We start from the raw sequence: 20,316 nt of genomic DNA on the forward strand, positions 1-20,316 counted from the left end.
AACACATCGACAAATCCGAAAACAAAACAGTTCAGAAAACACAATGATAATGAAATGAGATATACAGCTCTCTGCTTGCAGCGCATCAGTCACATCAGGAAAGTGAGTGAAACACACACAAACACACATTATTTTTTTTTTTAAATCAAATAATACGTCATTAATAGCTGTTCACTTCCGTGATTTGGTACAATTGCTTTCATATCAGCAGTGAACCGTACTGGAGTTCACATGAATAGTACCCCAGAGACCACCCATTATATGCAGACTTGGGTACAGTTTGCAGGTGCACACACAAGTTCGGAAGACCACCGTTCATCTTCCAAATGAACCTAACTGTGACATCTGTCGAACCCGGGGGCGCACCAAAAGTGCTAGTGTGAAAGCACCCATAATGCTGTTTGATATAACTCAATTCCCGTTTACTTTTTTCTAATAAAAATACTGTTCAACTCTTAATATATTGTATTTATATTCTCCCCTTTAAATTCTCTTTGCTCCACAACCCACAAAAATCCCAATTTAACACACCTCTGCCTTTTATTTCATTCCAATTGGCTCAAATAGCAAAAATAATATATATAAAAAAAAAAAAAAAATAGAGAGATACTGAACGGCAGTCAGAAGAGAAAACTATGTCAAATTTACTGTCACTCCCATAGACACTATATTAGAAAAACCCTACCATTAGCCTTAACTAGTTTTTTGTGATCTGATTCAAAGGTAATAAAAGTACAATGTTGTAAATGTACATGCATTTTTTTTTATTCCATAGTAAGGGCAATTCATACAATGCATTTAAACTTTGTTACTTTAAGACCAACTCCGAACTTTCTACTGCTACTTTACTGTTCTTCCTGTACACCTTGATTGACAGATGTCTTGTCCAGTCAGCAATGGGTAATCCATTCCCTCACTTTCTCAAACTATATCTACCTCTTCCGGTTTGTCTGATTTGTCATTGAGTTTTCGGACTTATTTTGTTTTTGGATTTGTCATTGTGTTTTCTGACTTGTTATAATGTTTTCAGGAATTGTTGTTGTGTTTTCTGATTTGTTATTTAGTTTTTTAAGATTTGCATTTGTGTTTGTAATTTGTTATTTTGTTTTCGGAATCATGATTTGTTTTGCACTTCTTGGCCACCGTATACTAGCCTTCTTGCTGCACTGACGTTTTCCATCCTCTCACATTACTGCACAGCAGACATCTAACTGTCAGCACATTAGCACTGAAATTGGTATTTCGATGATAACAAAAACAGACCTTAAAATAGAGCAAATTCCTCCATGCACAAACACCACTTCTCAATATGATCTGGCTCCTGTGCTAAATATTATAGATTTATTCCAAGATCAACACATTAACAAATGGGAAAAGTACAGAACAAGCAAGAAACAAGGCCAAACATGTCATCCCTTCAAGGCAAGTAAGCTGATTTTGGGGACATTTTGAAAATGGCTCCAGGCTGCTATGGTTTTACCAGGCAAGAACCGTGCCTATGATAACTACTGGCTAAGGTTATGTTCGAACAGTATGTCAAACCTGACAACAACAGCAACATTAATTTTGCCGCCTCTAGCTCAAATCACACCAAAGAGCTACATTTGGTTTTGTCTACCTTTAGCTATTGCTCTAGCTTTAAGCTGATTCTTTTCCTACAGCCACCATATTGAGTGCTATGGTTTTTTCTAATTAATTTCTCTACAATCCTCGCCCTCTTATACGCTCTCTGCATGATTCTGCTTTAATATGTATGGGAGGTGGAATATGACAACACGGACAAATGTTGTTGGCCTGTACACAAGCTAAAAATGCCCCGCACAGGCCGCACAGCTGAAAGCCACAAGCGCAGGCAGTGGAGCCGATCCAAAGACAGACCTGAGTGCTCACAGTGAATGACAATTCAGGTCACTGGAATCATGTGCCAAACTTTACCACGAAACAACGGTTCTGTGTTCTCTTCCTGAGTGTGGATGTTGTGTAAATATTACTCTTTGGGAGGTTTCTGTGTCCCTGCTTAAGTATAGGAAAGAAAGCCAAGCCCCTGAACTTGATCCATACTTATTGTCTACATCCATTCATTTAACAAAAATACCCTCCAAATGACATATATAAATACACAAGCACACACACGTACTAATACAGGCATCAGTGAAACAGTAGAGGCATGCTCCTATCTGGGGAGCAGCAATATTCTTTAACACAGCGCTGATAAAGCATTTCAAACTCAAATGAGCACACAATGAATTTCAGACAGCATTCATTGTCGTAGATATGATCTCAGGATGCAATTCATTTCAGTGTTCAAACTGAAAGCTGACACAGGAGCAAACAAAGCGGTGAAGAGGGCAATAGTGTTCCTTTTGTCAACGAAAATGATGACTAAATATCGTCATCAACGAACCTTTATCATGTGACGGAAACGAGACGAGACGCAACATAAATGCTGGTCATGTGACGATGACTATAATTAAATGTATAATGCAATATCGTTGACGAATAAAAACGAGACTAAATGTGGTTTACAAAGTTAAAACTATGCTAAAATGTCTCTCTTCATTTCGTTGGCCAAAACGAGACGAAACGAAATGTTTTAACTGTATGTCGTCACGTTTAGTCGTTATTATTAATATTTTGCAGTGTTTCTGTTTCCTGTCTCACTGCGCAGATGCGACCGACATCATTTCCTCAAGTCCCACTCGCGGCATTATTAAGGTGACAACAAACAAAGTTAAGCGGGATTTTATACTTTCGCCTGGCTCCGCTGACTGCGAGTGCTCCTTCCCAAACGGACGAGGCTTTTATACTTGTCGCGTTCGCCTTTGTACTATCCTTAAAAAACGACAGGGGAGCGACGAGGAGTAATTGTCCTCTAAAATCGTAGGGAATCACCGGTGAGAAGAAGTCATTTGCCAGTACAAGTCTTGTGATGAATGAGTTGATGAATTAATCATTTCTTTATGTACAAACTTAAAACAATCTTAAACTATTGGCTGTATTACGCATCAAAAACACAAGACAACTTTAAGTAAATAGTGTATAATTAATATCTAAATGAATTCTTATTCTATTTTATACAATAAAAATAAAACGTACTTCAAATAAGAAGCCTTGGACAAACTATGCAAACATAAAAAAAAAAAAAAAAAAGCGTTTTCCATCAAAAAGCACCTGAAGGAGTTTAAACTTCACATTAAACTGGTTATGTTTCACACAAACGCCGGCACAGATGTGCATGTTCGGCTAGAATCACCCTGAACTCGTGCATGTTCGGAAGTGGAGCTATGCGGAAAGTTACAAAAAATGCCGTGCACTCCGCCAGACGAATAGTTCGCGAAGCGCACTCAAAGCGAACATCCAGCAAACACCGCGATGACGTCATATTTTCCGCGCTCACTCAAGCGAAATTGTGGACGTGTCGAGTATAAATCAGCCTTGACACAGAGAAAGGGACCGATGGCCAGCCAGCCGGGGTTCGTCTTTGGGAGAAAAATTAGCAGATTATTATTATTTATTTATTTTTTATTATTGTTTTTATTTATTTTATTTAAATTTATGTGTGTGTGTACTTCTAACATGTTTGGTTGGTAAAATAAATGTTGTAAATTCAAATCAGAGAGTCTTCCGTGTCTGGAATGGATGTATTCTTGAGTCTATAAGGTAACAATAATATAATAAGATAACCTTGTTTGAAATGGGTTTTGGCTAAAAGAAAATTTTGGTTTCGTCTATACTTCTAGGTACTTGTACTATATTGACTGGGTTAAATAGAATTGCATTACTAAAAAGAGACTAAAATACCATTTTCATTGACTAAAACTAGACTAAAATGTCATCAGTTTTCGTCGACTAAAACTAGACTAGACTAAAGAGTATGTATGTGACTAAAACTAATAAAATCTAAAATGACAGCATCACACAAAGACTAGACTAAGACTAAAATTAAAACAGGCCGCCAAAAACAACACTAGAGGGCAATGCCTCTTCGTAGCCTAGAATTTTAGCACATCATGCCACGGTGTGCATACAGACATTGTGAGTTTGATTTTGCCTCTTTGAATGCAGTTCTAACTTTTCCTAAACAAGACGCACTGTCTTTTCCGAGCATAAGCAACAACAAAACTTGTCCAAAACAGTACAACTGCTAGAACTGTACCGGAACGGGTACAAAATGAAACATCTGAAATATGAATGTTTCCAGTGTCACCGGTGTTTGAAATTCATAGCTGTTTGTGTTTCATTTGAATTTCATTGCTGGGCAGCAGCCAGCAGGGCTGGGTGAATGTAGAGGGCTGAAGTGTGAAATTAAACACTGATTGATTGAGAGACCAGCAGACAGCTTGGGGAGCAGGACAACTCCACTCAAGCAGAGGTCACAGGAAGATAGGGATGCAGAAGGGCGGATGAGGGCTATGCAGACAGGGTTAGGAAAGATTCTGGATTAATGTCACATCCTGACCCCGGACCAGTTTGTATGGCACAAAACATGCCCTGATTATTCAAAGCACCAGAACTCTGCAAATCAAATGTCGGTTAAACCACTTCAGATATATTTATGGCAAAAGAGTGGTGTCACTGAGGGCCTTTTTGTTTCACTTACCAGATTCTGGTGGTGGTTCCGGTCATGTGCCAATTCTCAAACCACTCTCTGCATTTCCACCACAGAAAAGGCAGTTCCAAGTTAGAAAAAAATCAGTTCCACTTCAGCCCTAAAAGCTTGCTGGCCTGGAACCATGAAATGGTGCACAGAAATGTCTTAGTGAGAAATGTCAAATATGATAAACTGTGCAAGAGAGAAAAATAGTGTCAAGAAAATCGAGAAAATCTCCCTCCAACATGTACAAAAGAGAGCACCGGTAGTTTATGCGTGTCTACTTTAATCTCTTTCAAACAATGACAGAAGGGAGTAACAAAAGATACTGGCATGATCATTACCAAAGATGGCAGATTTCCATGCATGTTTCAGGGGGGAGTGTGCCAGCCGAGTAACTGCCATTGAAAAGTATCAGAATGCCAACCGATAGCTTTCTCCAGGTACTACAGACTTGTCCCAAGCCAGGACCAAACAAGAAAGGTAATCCAGGAACAGGTCCAACATGCCAAAATCACTGCAATAAAAGAGCGCCAAAATGTGATTCTACACAGCAAAATTTTGCCTCGTTTTTAGAGACAGGAAGAAATTCAGAGAATCTTAGCTGGAGTAGCACTGGAGCATACAAACAAGGTCTTTCATTTCAGGTGCTCTCTTTGGCAGCTTGAACAACCCGGCTTCTAGTCTGCCTTAAGGACTTGGGTTCAAAGTGTGGAGCGTGCTGTGAGGCGGCACGAGCTAGACAATTCCCATTACCCACGTCTTGCTCCCTGCCCTGCCATCTCGAGTCGACGCTCCACGAATACAAATAGCCAAGGCTGTGGCTAATCCCCTTCTGAATGAATGCGGACGTGATGGCCACTGTCTCACTGTTGCAAAGAGATAGAAAAGGGCCTTTGTTTTTATGTGTGGTTAAGCAGAAAAATAAGAGCTAAGTGACTGATGGAAAGAGGGACACGGTTTTCTTCCATCCATCATGTTGATTACTCTCGCATTTGTCTGAGTGCCTGTCGCTCTGACGTCTCACAGGTTGTGGCGGCGGCAGAGCTGTTCCCAAAGCAATGGCATTGTAATAGCCCACAGCAAAGACGCAACAATTAACCTTTTTATTACACGCCTGTCAGCCACAGCAGACGGTTCATGGTCTCTAAGAAAATAAAATGTGGGAGTGCAAGCGAAAAAAGGCGACTTTTTATAAGCTCACCTGAAAACAGAACAAAACACCACAGGCATTGTTTGTGCTGGCAATACAAATAAATCTGGGTATCAAAATTAACATTTCAAAGAAAAGAAAAATGCATTACAAGTTATATCCAGTGCATTATTGCAGACACATTTTATGTTTGTCTTTACAAACGCACATTATGCAAACATCCAACAGCTGCTGAGGGGAAGACTGGGGGGAAGTCGTGGCCTAGTGGTTAGAGAGTTTGACTCCTAACCCTAAGGTTGTAAGTGGCTGCCCACTGCTCCAGGTTTGTGTTCACGGTGTGTGTGTGTGTGTCCATTGGTCTGTGTGTGCACTTTGGATGGGTTAAACGCAGAGCACGAATTCTGAGTATGGGTCACCATACTTGGATGTATGTCACGTCACTTTTTTTTTTCAAAGACCTCCATTGCCATTGCCCGTAAATGCTTCGTTAGTCTTCAGAATACAATTCAAGATATTTTGGAAGAAAACCGGGAGGCTTGTGACTGTCCCATTGCCAAGTAAAATACACTGTCAAAGTCCAGAAAAGTATGAAAAGCATAATCAGAATAGTCCATCTGCCATCATTGGTTAAACTGTAACATTATGAAGTGACGAGAATACTTTTTGTACGCGAATAAAACAAAAATAATTACTTTATTCAACAATTTGTCTCCTCTGTCTCTCTCCACATCACTGTAGTGTCATTTTGGAGAATATGAGCTGAACGCAAGCAGCTTACTCTCTTCTGTGTCTGACATGCCATAAGGATATGTTTTCTACATATATTTACACTTTGATTTGAAAGAAAACAGCGCATCCTTTTGTCGCGGCTGACAAAGACGTGCCTGCGTTCAGTTCATATTCTCCAAAATGTCGCTACGGTGATGTGGAGAGACACAGAGGAGACAAATTGTTGAATAAAGTCACTATTTTTGTTTTATTCGCGTACAAAAAGTATTGTCGTCGCTTCATAACGTTATGGTTGAACCACTGATGGCAGATGGACTATTCTGACGATGTCTTTCATACTTTTTTTGACATTGACACTGTTATTTACTTGGCAGTCTATGGGACAGTCACAAGCCTCCCGGTTTTCATCCAAAATATCTTAAATTGTGTTCTGAAGTGTAACATTGATTTTGTGGGTTTTGTTTGACATGGGGGTAAGTGATTAATGAAAAAAAAATTCATTTTGGGGTGGAGTATCCCTTTAAAAACTAAGAGCATAGGGTTACACAATGGATGTTGATAGCATAGCACAGATAAATTGTTCTAGAATGAATGTGTTGAGAAATGTTTAACTTTACACACATATATATATATATATATATATATATATATATATATATGTATATATATATATATATATATACACACACACACACACACATTTTATTTTTGTTAAAATATGTAAAAATACAATATAAAGTTCATTTTTAAGGTAGCGTTATAGTTATAGTTCAGCTTAATGTTCCATTGTTTCTCCTACAAAAAAATCTATTAAGCTATACTAAAAAGTATGAGTAACTACATTATCAATCACTTTGCAATGTAAGTATCATAAACTATGTAAATATTGAAATATCATACAATGAAACATTTGATCACTACTCAATGTCTCCTCTAGTATCCGTGTCCTAAAATAGGCTGAATACCCCAGCTTTAGACTAGACTACACATGCAAAACTATACAGTCTGTTTCTCTAAGGAAAACTGTCTAGGAAAAACATTTGAGTTATTATAGTCACAACATAAGTTGTGAATTTCCATCTCTACGGGAAAATCCAAAAAAACAGAAGTGGGATTTTTGTTGAAACACCATTTAAGCTGTGCGGACTGTCAGAAAACCACACACTTTGGTTCAATCTGTTGCACAGCTGAGAATACCTCACTAAAAAGGACCAATGAAAGTTTCCACCCTGCACTTAGCCAGTTTTCAAGACATAATGAGCTTGTTCACTCAAAAAACAGACTTCCACAGGGGGAAAGACTCTTGAGCTACCTCAAAAAAGCATTTGCCTCTGACTTTTCAGAGCAAAACTCCTTCAGAGAGATTTTAGTGAGGTTACACAGTCAACTCTGCAAGACTGTAAGGGTTTGATGTAACTTAATTGCATTCCTTTTTCCCTCCAACAGCAAATTGAATTTTCAGGGTAAGACCCAACTCAAACACCTCATAATCCCTGATGCTTGCCTCCTGCAAATGAAACAAGGTCACTTTCATTTCGACTCAAAGGGCCCAATATAGCAGCAGCTGTACTGCCAAACATACCTGCTCTCACACATTTACAACAATGGTGCTGCATCAGCAGACACCCTGACTGACTTATTGAACTCCTCTGCAGGCAATAACGCTGAAGGATGAAGACAGGACAGACAAACAGTGCTCTCTCACTGTCATTCTTACATTTATATCAACATGGGTCTTGAAAACTAGTTAAGAACCACTGCCCAACATGGGTCAATATATGGTGCATATATTACACAGTTTGTGTGAAAATGCTGCGGAGATGTGTGTATCATACCAGATGTGGCTTACCTGCAACACTGAGTCTAGCTGTACGGCTTATGATTGTGCCCAGGTTGTCTATAGTGGCCACGCACTGGTAAACCCCCTCATCGGGTTTATTGTGTTTCGAGTGGACCACTGAGCTGATGAGCAGAGAACCCTCGGCCAAGACCTGCCTGCGATCATCTGAGGCCAGGCTGAGGAAAGAGCCGTCTTTCTTCCATTCGATCTTGGCAGGAGACTCGCTGTGGACTGAGCAGTTGAGCAGCGTCGGCGCTCCTCGCACTGCCAGCGTATCCGATGGCTCCGTGGAGAACCGGAATGGGCTGAAGTTCTTCACTGCTGATCCTACGAAGAAAGAAGATAAAATCAGCCCTGGATTTCTAATCATAATACAATACGATGAACTGAAATTAAGTTGAGCTTAGGGTTGGGGGATTTAATAACAGAAGGTATTTGCATCATTGCAATAAAATTCTAATTACATTTGTGTGAATAAACACGGGCCGTGGCTTTTGATTTCGAATATTTCATATAATACAACATTTGTTCATCTTAATATTTCATTTATTCTCGCATCTGAGAGCCAAACACATCCATTCAAGTGTCAAAACTTTATTACTAGTGTCCAAAAATGACCAAACATTGCAGTAAAGGGGATAACACTTAGCGAATGCATCATAAATCATTTTAATTACAAACAGAGCCCTTGGACATCAGGACATTCATTTGAATATCTTGTTATGCTGCTCTCTCAAAAAGAAACGAGGGTTAGAACTGACAAGTCTAATGCAAAAAGTCAAACTAAGCGCAATTACTTTGCATTTGTCCTCATAAATTATTCAAATCTTGGCCTCGAGAGTCATCAGGACTTTGTGTGGATAAATAACTTGAATCATCTGTACTTCTTGGATGGGAAATGAATAATGAGCTTTTTAAGGCTTTTTTAAATACTGCACCAAGTGATGAGGCGAAAGCTAAATATAGCTGGAAGCAGTTGAGACTGGTTTATGGCGAGTCTACAAAGAGATGGCATGACTGGGGCCAGCACAAGAACCAAAAGTCATCATTCTGCCATTTTAACTCAAGGGTTAATGTCTGGGATCACTGCTATTGAGGACACCCTTCTCCCCTCTTTAACTCGAAACTGAAGCTATGTTGGAATCACATACTGCCAGTGAGTGTACTGCATTTGATTAAGAATTTATTTGATACTGCAAGTAAATACTACAACTGCTACATTGATTTCAGAGAACTTTCAGGAAGGTCACTCGCTTTCTAAGAATGCTGCAAAAAATAATTGTTTTTTACATTGACACTTCATCATCAAAAAAAAAAATTCAAAAGTTTAGAATTCTGAAGGGCAACTACACTTCACTGTGACACGTACATGAATTCCCCAATGAGAATCTTAGAGAGAAGGGTCCAGTGGTGCCATCCAAATCCACTTTTCAATTCAGTTACTTGAAAATTACAAGCAGGTGTTTTGGAGCAGGGTTGAAATTCAAGTCTGCTGGAAGACAGTCCTGCAGGAGGAGGGTTGGCTACCCCTGATGAAGTGTCTAGTGTGTAGAAGCATTCCAAGATGTGTCATATAATAACACAATTCTTAATGCAACCCAACTATTCCCTACTCACTCCTAAAGGCAGAACCCTTGAAATGGGGACTTTTGAGGAAGCAAGGCAATTGCGTCTCATAAAGCTGTTTGAAACAACAGTTTGGAATGACCTTCAGTAACGACCATGTGGGTGGAAACTGTGAGGTAATTATGTTGCTCACTTTCACTTGGAACGACCCTTCATGTGGCGACCCCTTCAAGGGCGCAAAAACATTGTTTGGAATTTGCCCTACAGTGTTCTTTGAGGACACCTACAGTCATGAAGAAGAGACAATTTCACAAAAAAGAATCTTGCTGAGCAAGTGAAAGTTAGTTGAATTGTTTACATGTTTTTTGCTGCCTACCTGAATAATCAATTTATGATGTTATGCCGTATCGAAAACTGCTTCTGTGTCCAAGCCTCTACTCACTTTCAAGTGAGAATACTATCTCATCAGCCATTTATGAACACTATTTTTATAGCGCACCTTAAAGTAAACAGCATTCCCCGGGCTCATTATCAAGGACACCAATATTTTAATGACACAGAAAGGATGAATCACTGTCTGGCAAACTGATATTTCAGTGTGGAGATAAAAGTTAGGTTTATGATTTTTTGGCAGTAGCTACTACAACAATGTGAGTGTATAATTACAACGTTTGTTGTTGGCTTTTGGAACCTGATAGAGCGTTTGGACATGGAGAAAACAAAGACACGCATTGTCAGACTTAACAACTGGCTAACTTATCTGGTATAATGGTGCATTTGAATGTAACGTTACTGTTGAACATTCTTAAGCATTAATGCTGCATTTGTGTAGCCTATACATGAATTAGCTATTAGCTACCACAAATGGCCTCACATAGTGGATGCATATTTCCTATCCCACATGGTTTTTAAAGTCTCCTGTAATGGAGTTTGGGGGTGTTGGTCAAATAGGAAGTATCGGGGGCTGTGGGTAGTAATTGTGGTCAACCCTCTGTCCACTAAAAGAGGCCTCCTGGAACCAAACACTTATGTTTATGTGCTGACTCGCATTTGGACTTATATAGAAACAGCACAGAGAGCTTTACAACAGCTGCTTTTCTTGGCTGAACTGCTATGTACGATAATTGCGCTCTGGCAAATGTTAAGCTTTCCTCGAATAGTTTCCTTAAGACTGATGCGAGGCAACAATTGTTCCAGCATAAACACATCTGGATTAGATTAATTCCTGTAAGATATATACACTTTCTGTTCACAAACATCATTTGCACTTCATAGTCCAGAGGTAACTGTTATATAGCTTTCAACAAAGAATTTCAATAAATAAATTGTGTTTATAACAGAAACCAATAAACTCTGGTGTATAGTGGCCACTAAATGTCTGAGACCACTGTTAGGTCTAAAAACTTGAGTGAGAAATTTAATTAGAATATTTAAATGATTTTCAGGTACAATATGTCCCCCTTCTAATGATATCAGCACTTAAGCTGATATAAACTCTAGTAATGTCTGGTGTGCTTCAATAAAAGGAAAGCTTTTAATGTTATATGAACTCTAGTAATGTCTGGTGTGCTTTTTTGCTCTAGAAATGTTTTTTTTGCTCAATGTTTAAAGTTTTTCAAAAACCTACAACTTGGGATTTCTATCCATAGAACTGGTAATATCCAGGCTTAAATGAGAAAAATGCTAAATAAACCAAGCTCTAGAATTTAAATGAGCTTAAGGTCAAATTTTAGTATCTATTAAGTATCTGAATCCCTGAGCTACTGAACAGTTCACAGGTATCTGTAGTTTTAGTATGCACACAATATATCAGCGATCATATTTTTCAAAACGAGAAAAAAAAAAAAATTAGTCCAGAATGTTTAGGCTCTACTCTATACTAAAGTACCATGGTATTACCATCCAGTACTATCACTATACAATATTACCACCATAGTACTCTTTAGTATCTATCTTTAAGTATATAGTATATATTAGTACCTAAACCACTGGGCTATCTGAACAGCTTACATCTATCTGTATAAGGATGCACAATATATCAGAGATCATATTGGCATGGTTTTAAATTGTTCAAAATCCTAAAACTTCAGGACTTTACATATTAAATGAGGGAAAAAGCCCAGATTGGTCTCAGGTGTTTGGACCCCACTATATATTAAAGTACTATGGTATTACCATCCAATACTGTCACTATATCATGTTACTGGCATTTTTGCCATAAGACCCTGTGGCCTATAAATAGTTAAAAAAGTAGTATAAATGTTCTAAATTAGTTGTTTATTAGTATATAATATAGATTTATGCTGTAAAATATTAAATTAAATGTATAATACTTATAGGGGAGAGTGGGGGTAAGATTAGCCTTTTTTTTTTACCAATGTGGTCCTCAAGATAAGGGGAAATGAAAAGTATCTATCCTATTCTAATGAAAGTATTCCTATCATTTTCAAATGATCAGAATGTATCTATGACAAAGGGTACTAAAAAATATGGCTTCTTATAAAAAAAAGTGTTCACAGCTCAGATTGCCCCGGGTTTGGTTGAGTCAGTGAGTAAGATGCAGCATCTGTGTGTAAAATGACCATCCAACTAAATCTGATTCAAACCCATGTGAAATAAATAATAATTTAAAAACTAATTTAATAATTTCCTTTTACAGACAGTCATATTTTAGTCATATTCAACATAAAACCAACCAAATGAGGTTTAAATTTCAATATTTAATTGTTTGTTTCTGAAACAATATGTAGAACACCAAAGTTGTAGCCAGAGAGTTTGTTGGCCATTAGTGACTACATGTGGAAAGATATTTTTTTTTTTTTTTTTTTCATAGCAATATCTGGCAACACTGCCAGAACTTAAACTGATAGAAATCAAAAGAGCCCACAGACATGTTATTGCTGACAGGATACCACATACGGTAAGGCAAATGCAAATGAAAAAAAAAAAAAAAAAAAAAACTTATTTTATCTGTCAGAAACGTTATCAAGGCTATCAAAACAGTAGCATATAACACTTGTACAGAGGTCGTGCCAACAACATTCATAAGGGCACTAGACAAAGTTATCACCTATATAGTAATGGTTATTAATGAAAACTATAACAGTAATTGCTGAATGAATCATAAACAACTGATAAAATTATATACCCCTAACGTAAAGTATTGGTGCAATGTGATATAATTTAACAATGTTCATTTCTCCAAAACAGAGAAAACATCTTTCACAAATATCTACATATCTGTCTCTTTTAAAGTGTTTAGTTTACATAATGAGTGGGGTTATTATAGCACAATTCCCACCCAAACCACACTAATTTTCAACCCTGGCTAAGGCCATGATGTCTTCCATTCCCCCAATGTGTTTCTCCTTTTCACAGTCTGTCAGAAATGATGGGTGCTTCCAAAATACATGGTCACATGACAGTAAAAGTGTAGAGTTTCCAAGGGGGTGGGTCAACTTACCCACTGGCTCAACTTACCCCACCCTCCCATAACTTCCATTGAAAATGATGCAGAAGCAGGCTCAGAGAGTGAGGGAGAGTCCACTCTTATCAAAACATCTACAATAAAGTCAATTATTACAGAGTGTGCCGTCTTCACTTTTAATTGTGTATTTGTCACAACTGGATAATTTGTATTAATAAGCACCCACCCTCCTTGGGCCACTGCCCCTCAAAATGTCTGTGCACGGCCCTGCTTTCACCTCTATAAAGTGTCTGTCAGACTGTAGAGGGCAGATGGGTAAGATAGCTATGGAGAGTTCTTTATGATCACCTGCGACTATAATATTTTTATTAGAAATATCAGCTCCGGAAAGCCAGCGTGTATTTTATTGGGGTGTTAAACTAGAAATACATATATTTTAACTTAAATTTACTACATATCACCAATGATTAGATGACTTTATATTACATAATATGGCTACACATCTCAAAATGTGACTATAGCTTGCAAATGCGACTTTATATCTTTCTAATGTGACTTTATATCTACTTAATACTTAAAAGAGAATATTTTAGAAGTTATCAATTCTCTTATATTATGAGAAATGTGCTCTAATCTAACGCACTGCCAGTTTTCTATCCAGGCAGGGACACATAGAAGAGTTCTTTAGAAACAAAGACCTCCTGTACCTGGTTTCTTCACAACAGGAAGCCACATGGTCTCTGTTGGCTCTCACACAAAGACCAAGCTGTGCCAATCAGGTACTGTACACAACCTTCATTTTCAACAGCAGAGCGACGAAAGACCACTTTCCTTCCAGATCACCTCTTAATGACGCTCAAGTAATTTCCAGAAAACATTATGGGAATTGCACATAAACATATAATCAAAACAAAACCTCAGAATGAAAGAGCTCACATTGAAATAATACAAAGCAGTCTCTGAGACGGAAATAAAACGGGTAATTTTATTACACCACACAGAAAGAAGATTAATAAGTTAAAATATCAGTTTCATTATTAATCAGTGGGATCACATCTGGGAATAACATTTGAGGATGCCTTTCGCCAGAACTTCTGTTTCTAGTTTATTCGCAATAGCGAAAATGCCCAGCGGCTTTGCATTATTGAGTAGAAGGGGCTTCTGAGCTGTTTGACCTACAGCTAAATAAATAGACTTAGAGCAAAAACCATTTGCACTTTGGAAAATAGCCAGTCACAGGTACAGATTTTATTTCCAAGACATCAAGCAGCTTCCTCTACTCTCCTAGACTCTATCCCAGTTTTTTGTCATTCCTTTCCAGGCTCATTAGTCTGACTGGAAAGCCTCTTTTCTTTCATGTCTGTCCACCTCCAGTTTGTCTGCTTCCTCTCCCTGCTTGCCTTTATCTTCCAGTATCATTTCTTCCCCCATCTGTCACCGCTGAACACAGTGAGGAATCAGCAGTGATCTGCTTATGAGAGCCGAGGCTCTGAGTATCGGAGAACTGACTCAAGGATGTGCTGGTTTGGACTTCCCTGTGGAGATCTCGCATCTTAAATCCGCCTAATAAATTGTTCTCTCTGGGTACGCTTTATGATCTCATGCTGAAAGCTAAAACTGAACATCAATCTAATATATACAAATTTAGGAAGAAAAAAAAAACAACAACAGATTTTGTACTGTTTCTCATAGGCACCTCAGAACTGCTGAAACTGTATTATCTTATAGTAGTGTTTGTCCTTTAGGAGCAATTGGATGATTATCATAAAACCAGTTAACAGATCATACTTTACTCCAAAAAGCAAAAGAAAAAAAGAAAATATTTTTAGCTTGAAGAGTCTATTTTTAGCATAATTAATTAAATAAATTAGAGCAAAAAAGAGTGTTATTTCTGTATTATTTAAAAAAAAAACATTAAAAATAAAACATATATAATAGTAGCATTTTTTTGAATTACTTCTGATTCATGCTGATTCAATTAAAAAAAAATTACAGTATTGCTTTTACAATCACCAGTTAGAATAATTTAAATATTAATTAAATAACATTATAAACTAGAAATATATGTGTGGGTGAATTACCAAAATTAGAATTTGGAAGAAATTTGAGAAAAAAAAATGCAAAATGTGAAAAAGTGATCTATATATATATATATTATAAATTTAACCCAGTTATACTGAATATTGACTGAAGTTTTACTCTCTGGTACAGAGTTGGTTTGTATCAAGTATCCTTTTGGGGTTATTGACCCATTTAAATGAGTGATGTTTTATTGTTTGGCTTTAGAGGTCTATTTAAATGCTGACCTCCTCTCAAATCTTGGAAGGATAGACTATAGTGATAATAGTGGGGTGGAAAGATGAGCCATTTTTAAAGGTCACCGTCACCACAGAATAAAGGAATGAACAGAGAATGACAGTCTCCTGTATTGTCTTCAACACTCACTTCCTTTTTTGTGTTTCACAGATGCCCACTTCATTTTTCACAGCGGCTATTAGGAACAAAGGCTGCTCTCCCACTCGGGACCCCTGGCCAGCGGTAGCCCCTCACCCCACAGTCTGGATGTTCCGATAGTGCCTTTGCCCTCTCAACAAGAGTCCAAGGTGTAACGGCTGTACAAAATGATTGGTAGGCCTCCATGCCGGCTTTATTAGTTTGGCACACGCTCAGTTGGCAGAACAGAGGCGAAAGGATACAATTTTCACAACTCAAAACACCTCAAGCTACCCTTCAAACTCCTGCCAGGGAGCATTTCCAAGGTTTAAAAAATCCTGAGCACAAGCTTAAGCCAATTCTGTCCCTACCGTATCTACCGTATTTAGCAGAATTATAGGATATTAAGCTAAATTAATTTTGACTTTGATAGACTTGCGAAAATCCAACACCTTTCTTTCCCTGCTGTATATGCACTGTAGTGTATTATTAAGCTCCTTTACAACAATTCCTTTTTTATATTCCTTAATATATTATATTTACATTTAAGGGCTATTTCACCCATAAATGAAAATTCTGCCATCATTCCGCCACAAAAGAATATCATACAGGTTTGAAATGACAGGACAGTGAATAAATTATTTTTGGGGGTGAATTGTTGCTTTCAGGTGAAAGCATAGTTTACCAAAAAATTAAAATTCTGGCATCATTTACTTACTCTCACGTTGTTCCCAAAACCTTTGTGATTTCCTTCTCCTGTGGAACACAAAAGGAGCTATTCCTTTAGCGTCTGAGGACTTGAGATGTATAGACTCAACTCTCTGAGCTTTTAAGGGGCTTAGCATTATAAATCTCAGTCTACTTTCACTGTATAGAAATAAGAAGCTTGGACATTTAGCAAAATATCTCCTTTTATGCTCCATTGAAGAAAATCTTCTGGGATTGGAACGAGTAAATAATGACATAATTTACATTTTCGGGTTTAACAAACCAAGGGTTAGCTATCATGATGGCTTGGTATCCATGCATGTGATATCTAAGCCCTAGAGAAAAAGTCTATTCCACTTGGAAATGCCTGGGGATGCATTTTACTATTATACTATTCTTTAAAATATGTCTTAATAACCTATTGTGATTGGTAGGGTTAGAAAAGAAACTGAATATAAGTATATAACTCAGTATATAAAACAAGATATATTAGATAAATCATTCAAATAATATGCTGTCTAGTGCCTACATAGGCAGAACTGTAACCTAAATGAAGCATCATAAGTGACTGACTTTAAAACACTCTACAAAGACAACTATAGTGCTTTTCAATAGTGCAACTGTGCAAAAATGGTGCTCTTCACATGAAATGCTCAGGAGACTCAATCTAGGCCCCGTCCCAAATGGCACCCCCTCCGACTCTACAATTTGCCACATAGACTGTTAGGTAATAGTCCACTGCGGAGTTCGCACTAGTGGATCATTAATCATAAAATGACAATTGGAATACCCTACAGCCATATGGACTTAGGGATGTGCCACAAAACTGAAATTCTTTATCAAGTACACGAATAGAGCCTTACAATTGATTCCAACAGACGTTAGCATGATGGTAAGCTATCAACACTCTCTAATAAGCACAAAAATCTATAGCACACACAAATATTGAGTACAAGTCCAATTTTAATTTAGTTTTGTAGATACTTCTCAGTAAAGAACTAAATATCTTTAGAGCAGAGCTTTTAACTCAAAGGTCCTCCTTTATCCAACACAATATTCAAATGTTCCAATAATTCTAAGAAGGTTTTTCTTTTATTATGAAAACTTTATTTCTGAACGTTCCGAACATCAAAAACGTCCTTTTTTTTTTTTTTTTTTGGTTATGCAAACTTGAAGGGGGCATTCTTTTTGAATGTTCTAAAACCTGAATGTTCTGAATGTTCTAAAAACAAGCAGTAACATTTAAAAAAAATTTAGATGAGAGTCTAACTAAAAGGTTTGAGAAATAAAATATTCAATGAAATGTGTGTGAATTGCATTTTTGTGCTAATGTTTTGAGAATACTATTAAAGACCAGAAAATTCTGAATTAAAGTTCAATTAACATTACTGGAAGAGCATTTGTTTATAACTTCAACACTGTAATTATGACAATACTTCTTGTTTTTTTATTTACATGTTTTTTATTAACATATATTTTAATAATACAATAAAATTGTATAATTTAACCATGATTCATTTTATGATTCAGAGGATCCAGTATTGTGATTTAATATGTTCTTTAAATAAAACAATAGATATAGAGTAGAAACAAAAGTCTACTGTTGATTTATTTTTAAGTTTTATTAAAGCTCAAATAATTATAAGTCCTATTATATCTCCCTTGGAAGTTTGCTGGAGGACTCCCAGTGTGCCCTGTTTGAGAACCACTGCTTTAGAGTCTACATTGCTCTTATCTTTCACCATATTGGATTTTTTTTTCTTTCCTCTATTGATTTACTGGATTGACTGGATTGGATTTGGACCAAAACTAGCTCCTAGAAAGTAACATAATGCTGCCTGCATACACAGCCAGTTGGTAGAGCATCTATTGCCGCGTTTCCACCGAAATTACCCAGAACAATTGTATCAATTGTGCCAACCTTTTTTCCCCCCAGACCCGTTGCTTTCTGCGTTTCCAACGCGGTCAAAAGTACTGTGAAGATTAGGCAAATAGTCTGGTGACGTAGGTCTGCGTGCGTTTCTCAATACAAAGTATGCAAATTTCGGACTTGCATCCTCGATAGTTCGGAGTTTGCAAGTTCGACTCGGGAGTGTGATCTCCCGCGGACAGGACAACGCAAGTCCGGTGATTCTGCTAACAGCAGCGTACTTTATAACATCAGTCAGCTCGCCTTGGCTACTGCAATTTTCCTCACTGTATATTTACAATAAGACAACATATGATATCAAACACCACTTCCTCCTTTCATTTTCATTTAAACATATTAATAGCCACAGAAATGTAGTTCAGGGAAATGTGTAGGTCTATATAGCCTACATTACAATGAAACGAAATATTATATCAAACAGTATTGCCTCTTTTTTATTTTCATTTTAACATATTAATAGATTAACTGAATAAAGACCAAAGATTACCAGTTAGATTTACCCAAAACTAATTACATTTTATGTTTTGTTTAATCGTCTCCAAAATCGGCGAAACACATTTTTAAATAGGCGCTGTCTATATAAATAAACCGCATATTTGAGTTTTAAACAACTACATTCTCGCCTGAAATACTCTTAAAACTACATTTCATGACACAATAACAGTAATATTTTAAAAATTATCTGAATAAATGGTGGTTGAAATACAATGCTGCGTGAACTCAATCAATCAGCATGCTCAGCGCCCAAGTCCCGCCCCCGAAAGTTCCGGACCTTTGAAAAAGTACTACCTCGCCAGCAGGGACTTTCTGAGGGACAATTTTTTACCCGGAACTTTATTTAGATCGTGGTTTCTGCGGTGGAAACACACGGAGTACCAGCCCAAAGTCCCTAGTTCCTGGGTAAAGTTCTAGCATTGGAAACGTGGCATACGATGCCTAAAACGCTCCCTAGGTAAACAACTCACTAGGTTTGAAACAGGTTAAAGCTAAGATGATACATTTTCAAGTAACACACTGATGATGGATTCTTCAAACTAGTTTCCTACTGCAGTTAACGATCTATAATGTATCTGAAAGTAGGACCGTATGCCAGTCACATGCACATGGAAGCCCCACAAAGGTGCAGCTAAACAGTGCAGCTCAGATGGGGGAAGGGCAGGGAAGTCCACGTGAAGCAGAAAAGCCTTCCAGCAGCAAATGAATGAAAATGATATGAATCTGATATTGGGAGTCGGCGAGCTGTCTCTAACAGATAGCGAATCCCTGGAGCACACAGGTAATTTCCCAGCTGCAGAAAAGCCTCACTGCATGCACACCTCTCACCTCTGTTGGACACAGTAATTAACCACACTGATTGGAACTCGATCTCCCTCAATCATCAAAGCCAGCCAGCTCGCTCTTGAATCAAGCAGTACAGAGACAAGGACACAGTCAAAGAGGACACAAAAAGAAACAGTCACAAAGCTTCACCTTTTACTCTCTGCCAGGTGCTGCAGCAAATAAGACAAAGCAGACTGTGACAACTATGCACCGCTGCCTTGAACATACTGTCAAAAAACAGCAAGAAATTAATCCTGTGACAAGACAAATCGGATGTGCTCTTTGTAGCTAATATGACTGCTCACTTTTTGAGATGCCTAGTGAATGTGTTAAATACCGAGGCTCCCGTGTAATTATATCAGTTTAAATTCACAGGGGTCCATTATGTGACACTTCACTACATTAAGACCGCACACCATAAATATGACACACCAGGATAGACAAACTCTATCAATAAATGATGGGACTGCTGGAGGCAGGACCACCAGACACTGGAAGGGGGGTTAATAGGGAGTGCGGTGACCTGATGATGGGCTGTCTGAGTCCTCACACGGACCACTCCCACATCTGTCTTTGAGGAGTCTTACTCTCACTACGGGGATCATATCGCATTAAGCCA

At 37.8% G+C, this 20,316-nt stretch overlaps 1 protein-coding gene across 1 annotated transcript in view; it reads right to left on the reverse strand.

The window, feature by feature from the left end:
* Positions 1-14,041, reverse strand: part of LOC109052994 (neogenin-like) — a 95,760-nt gene extending 81,719 nt beyond the window's left edge. Inside the window, 2 exon segments of the mRNA XM_042755083.1 lie at positions 8,323-8,640; positions 14,014-14,041. Coding sequence (XP_042611017.1) covers positions 8,323-8,640; positions 14,014-14,041 — 346 coding nt within the window.
* Positions 14,042-20,316: the final 6,275 nt, after the last annotated feature.

Source organism: Cyprinus carpio, unplaced genomic scaffold (assembly GCF_018340385.1).
Source record: "Cyprinus carpio isolate SPL01 unplaced genomic scaffold, ASM1834038v1 S000006632, whole genome shotgun sequence".
Taxonomy (NCBI): Eukaryota; Metazoa; Chordata; class Actinopteri; order Cypriniformes; family Cyprinidae; genus Cyprinus; species Cyprinus carpio.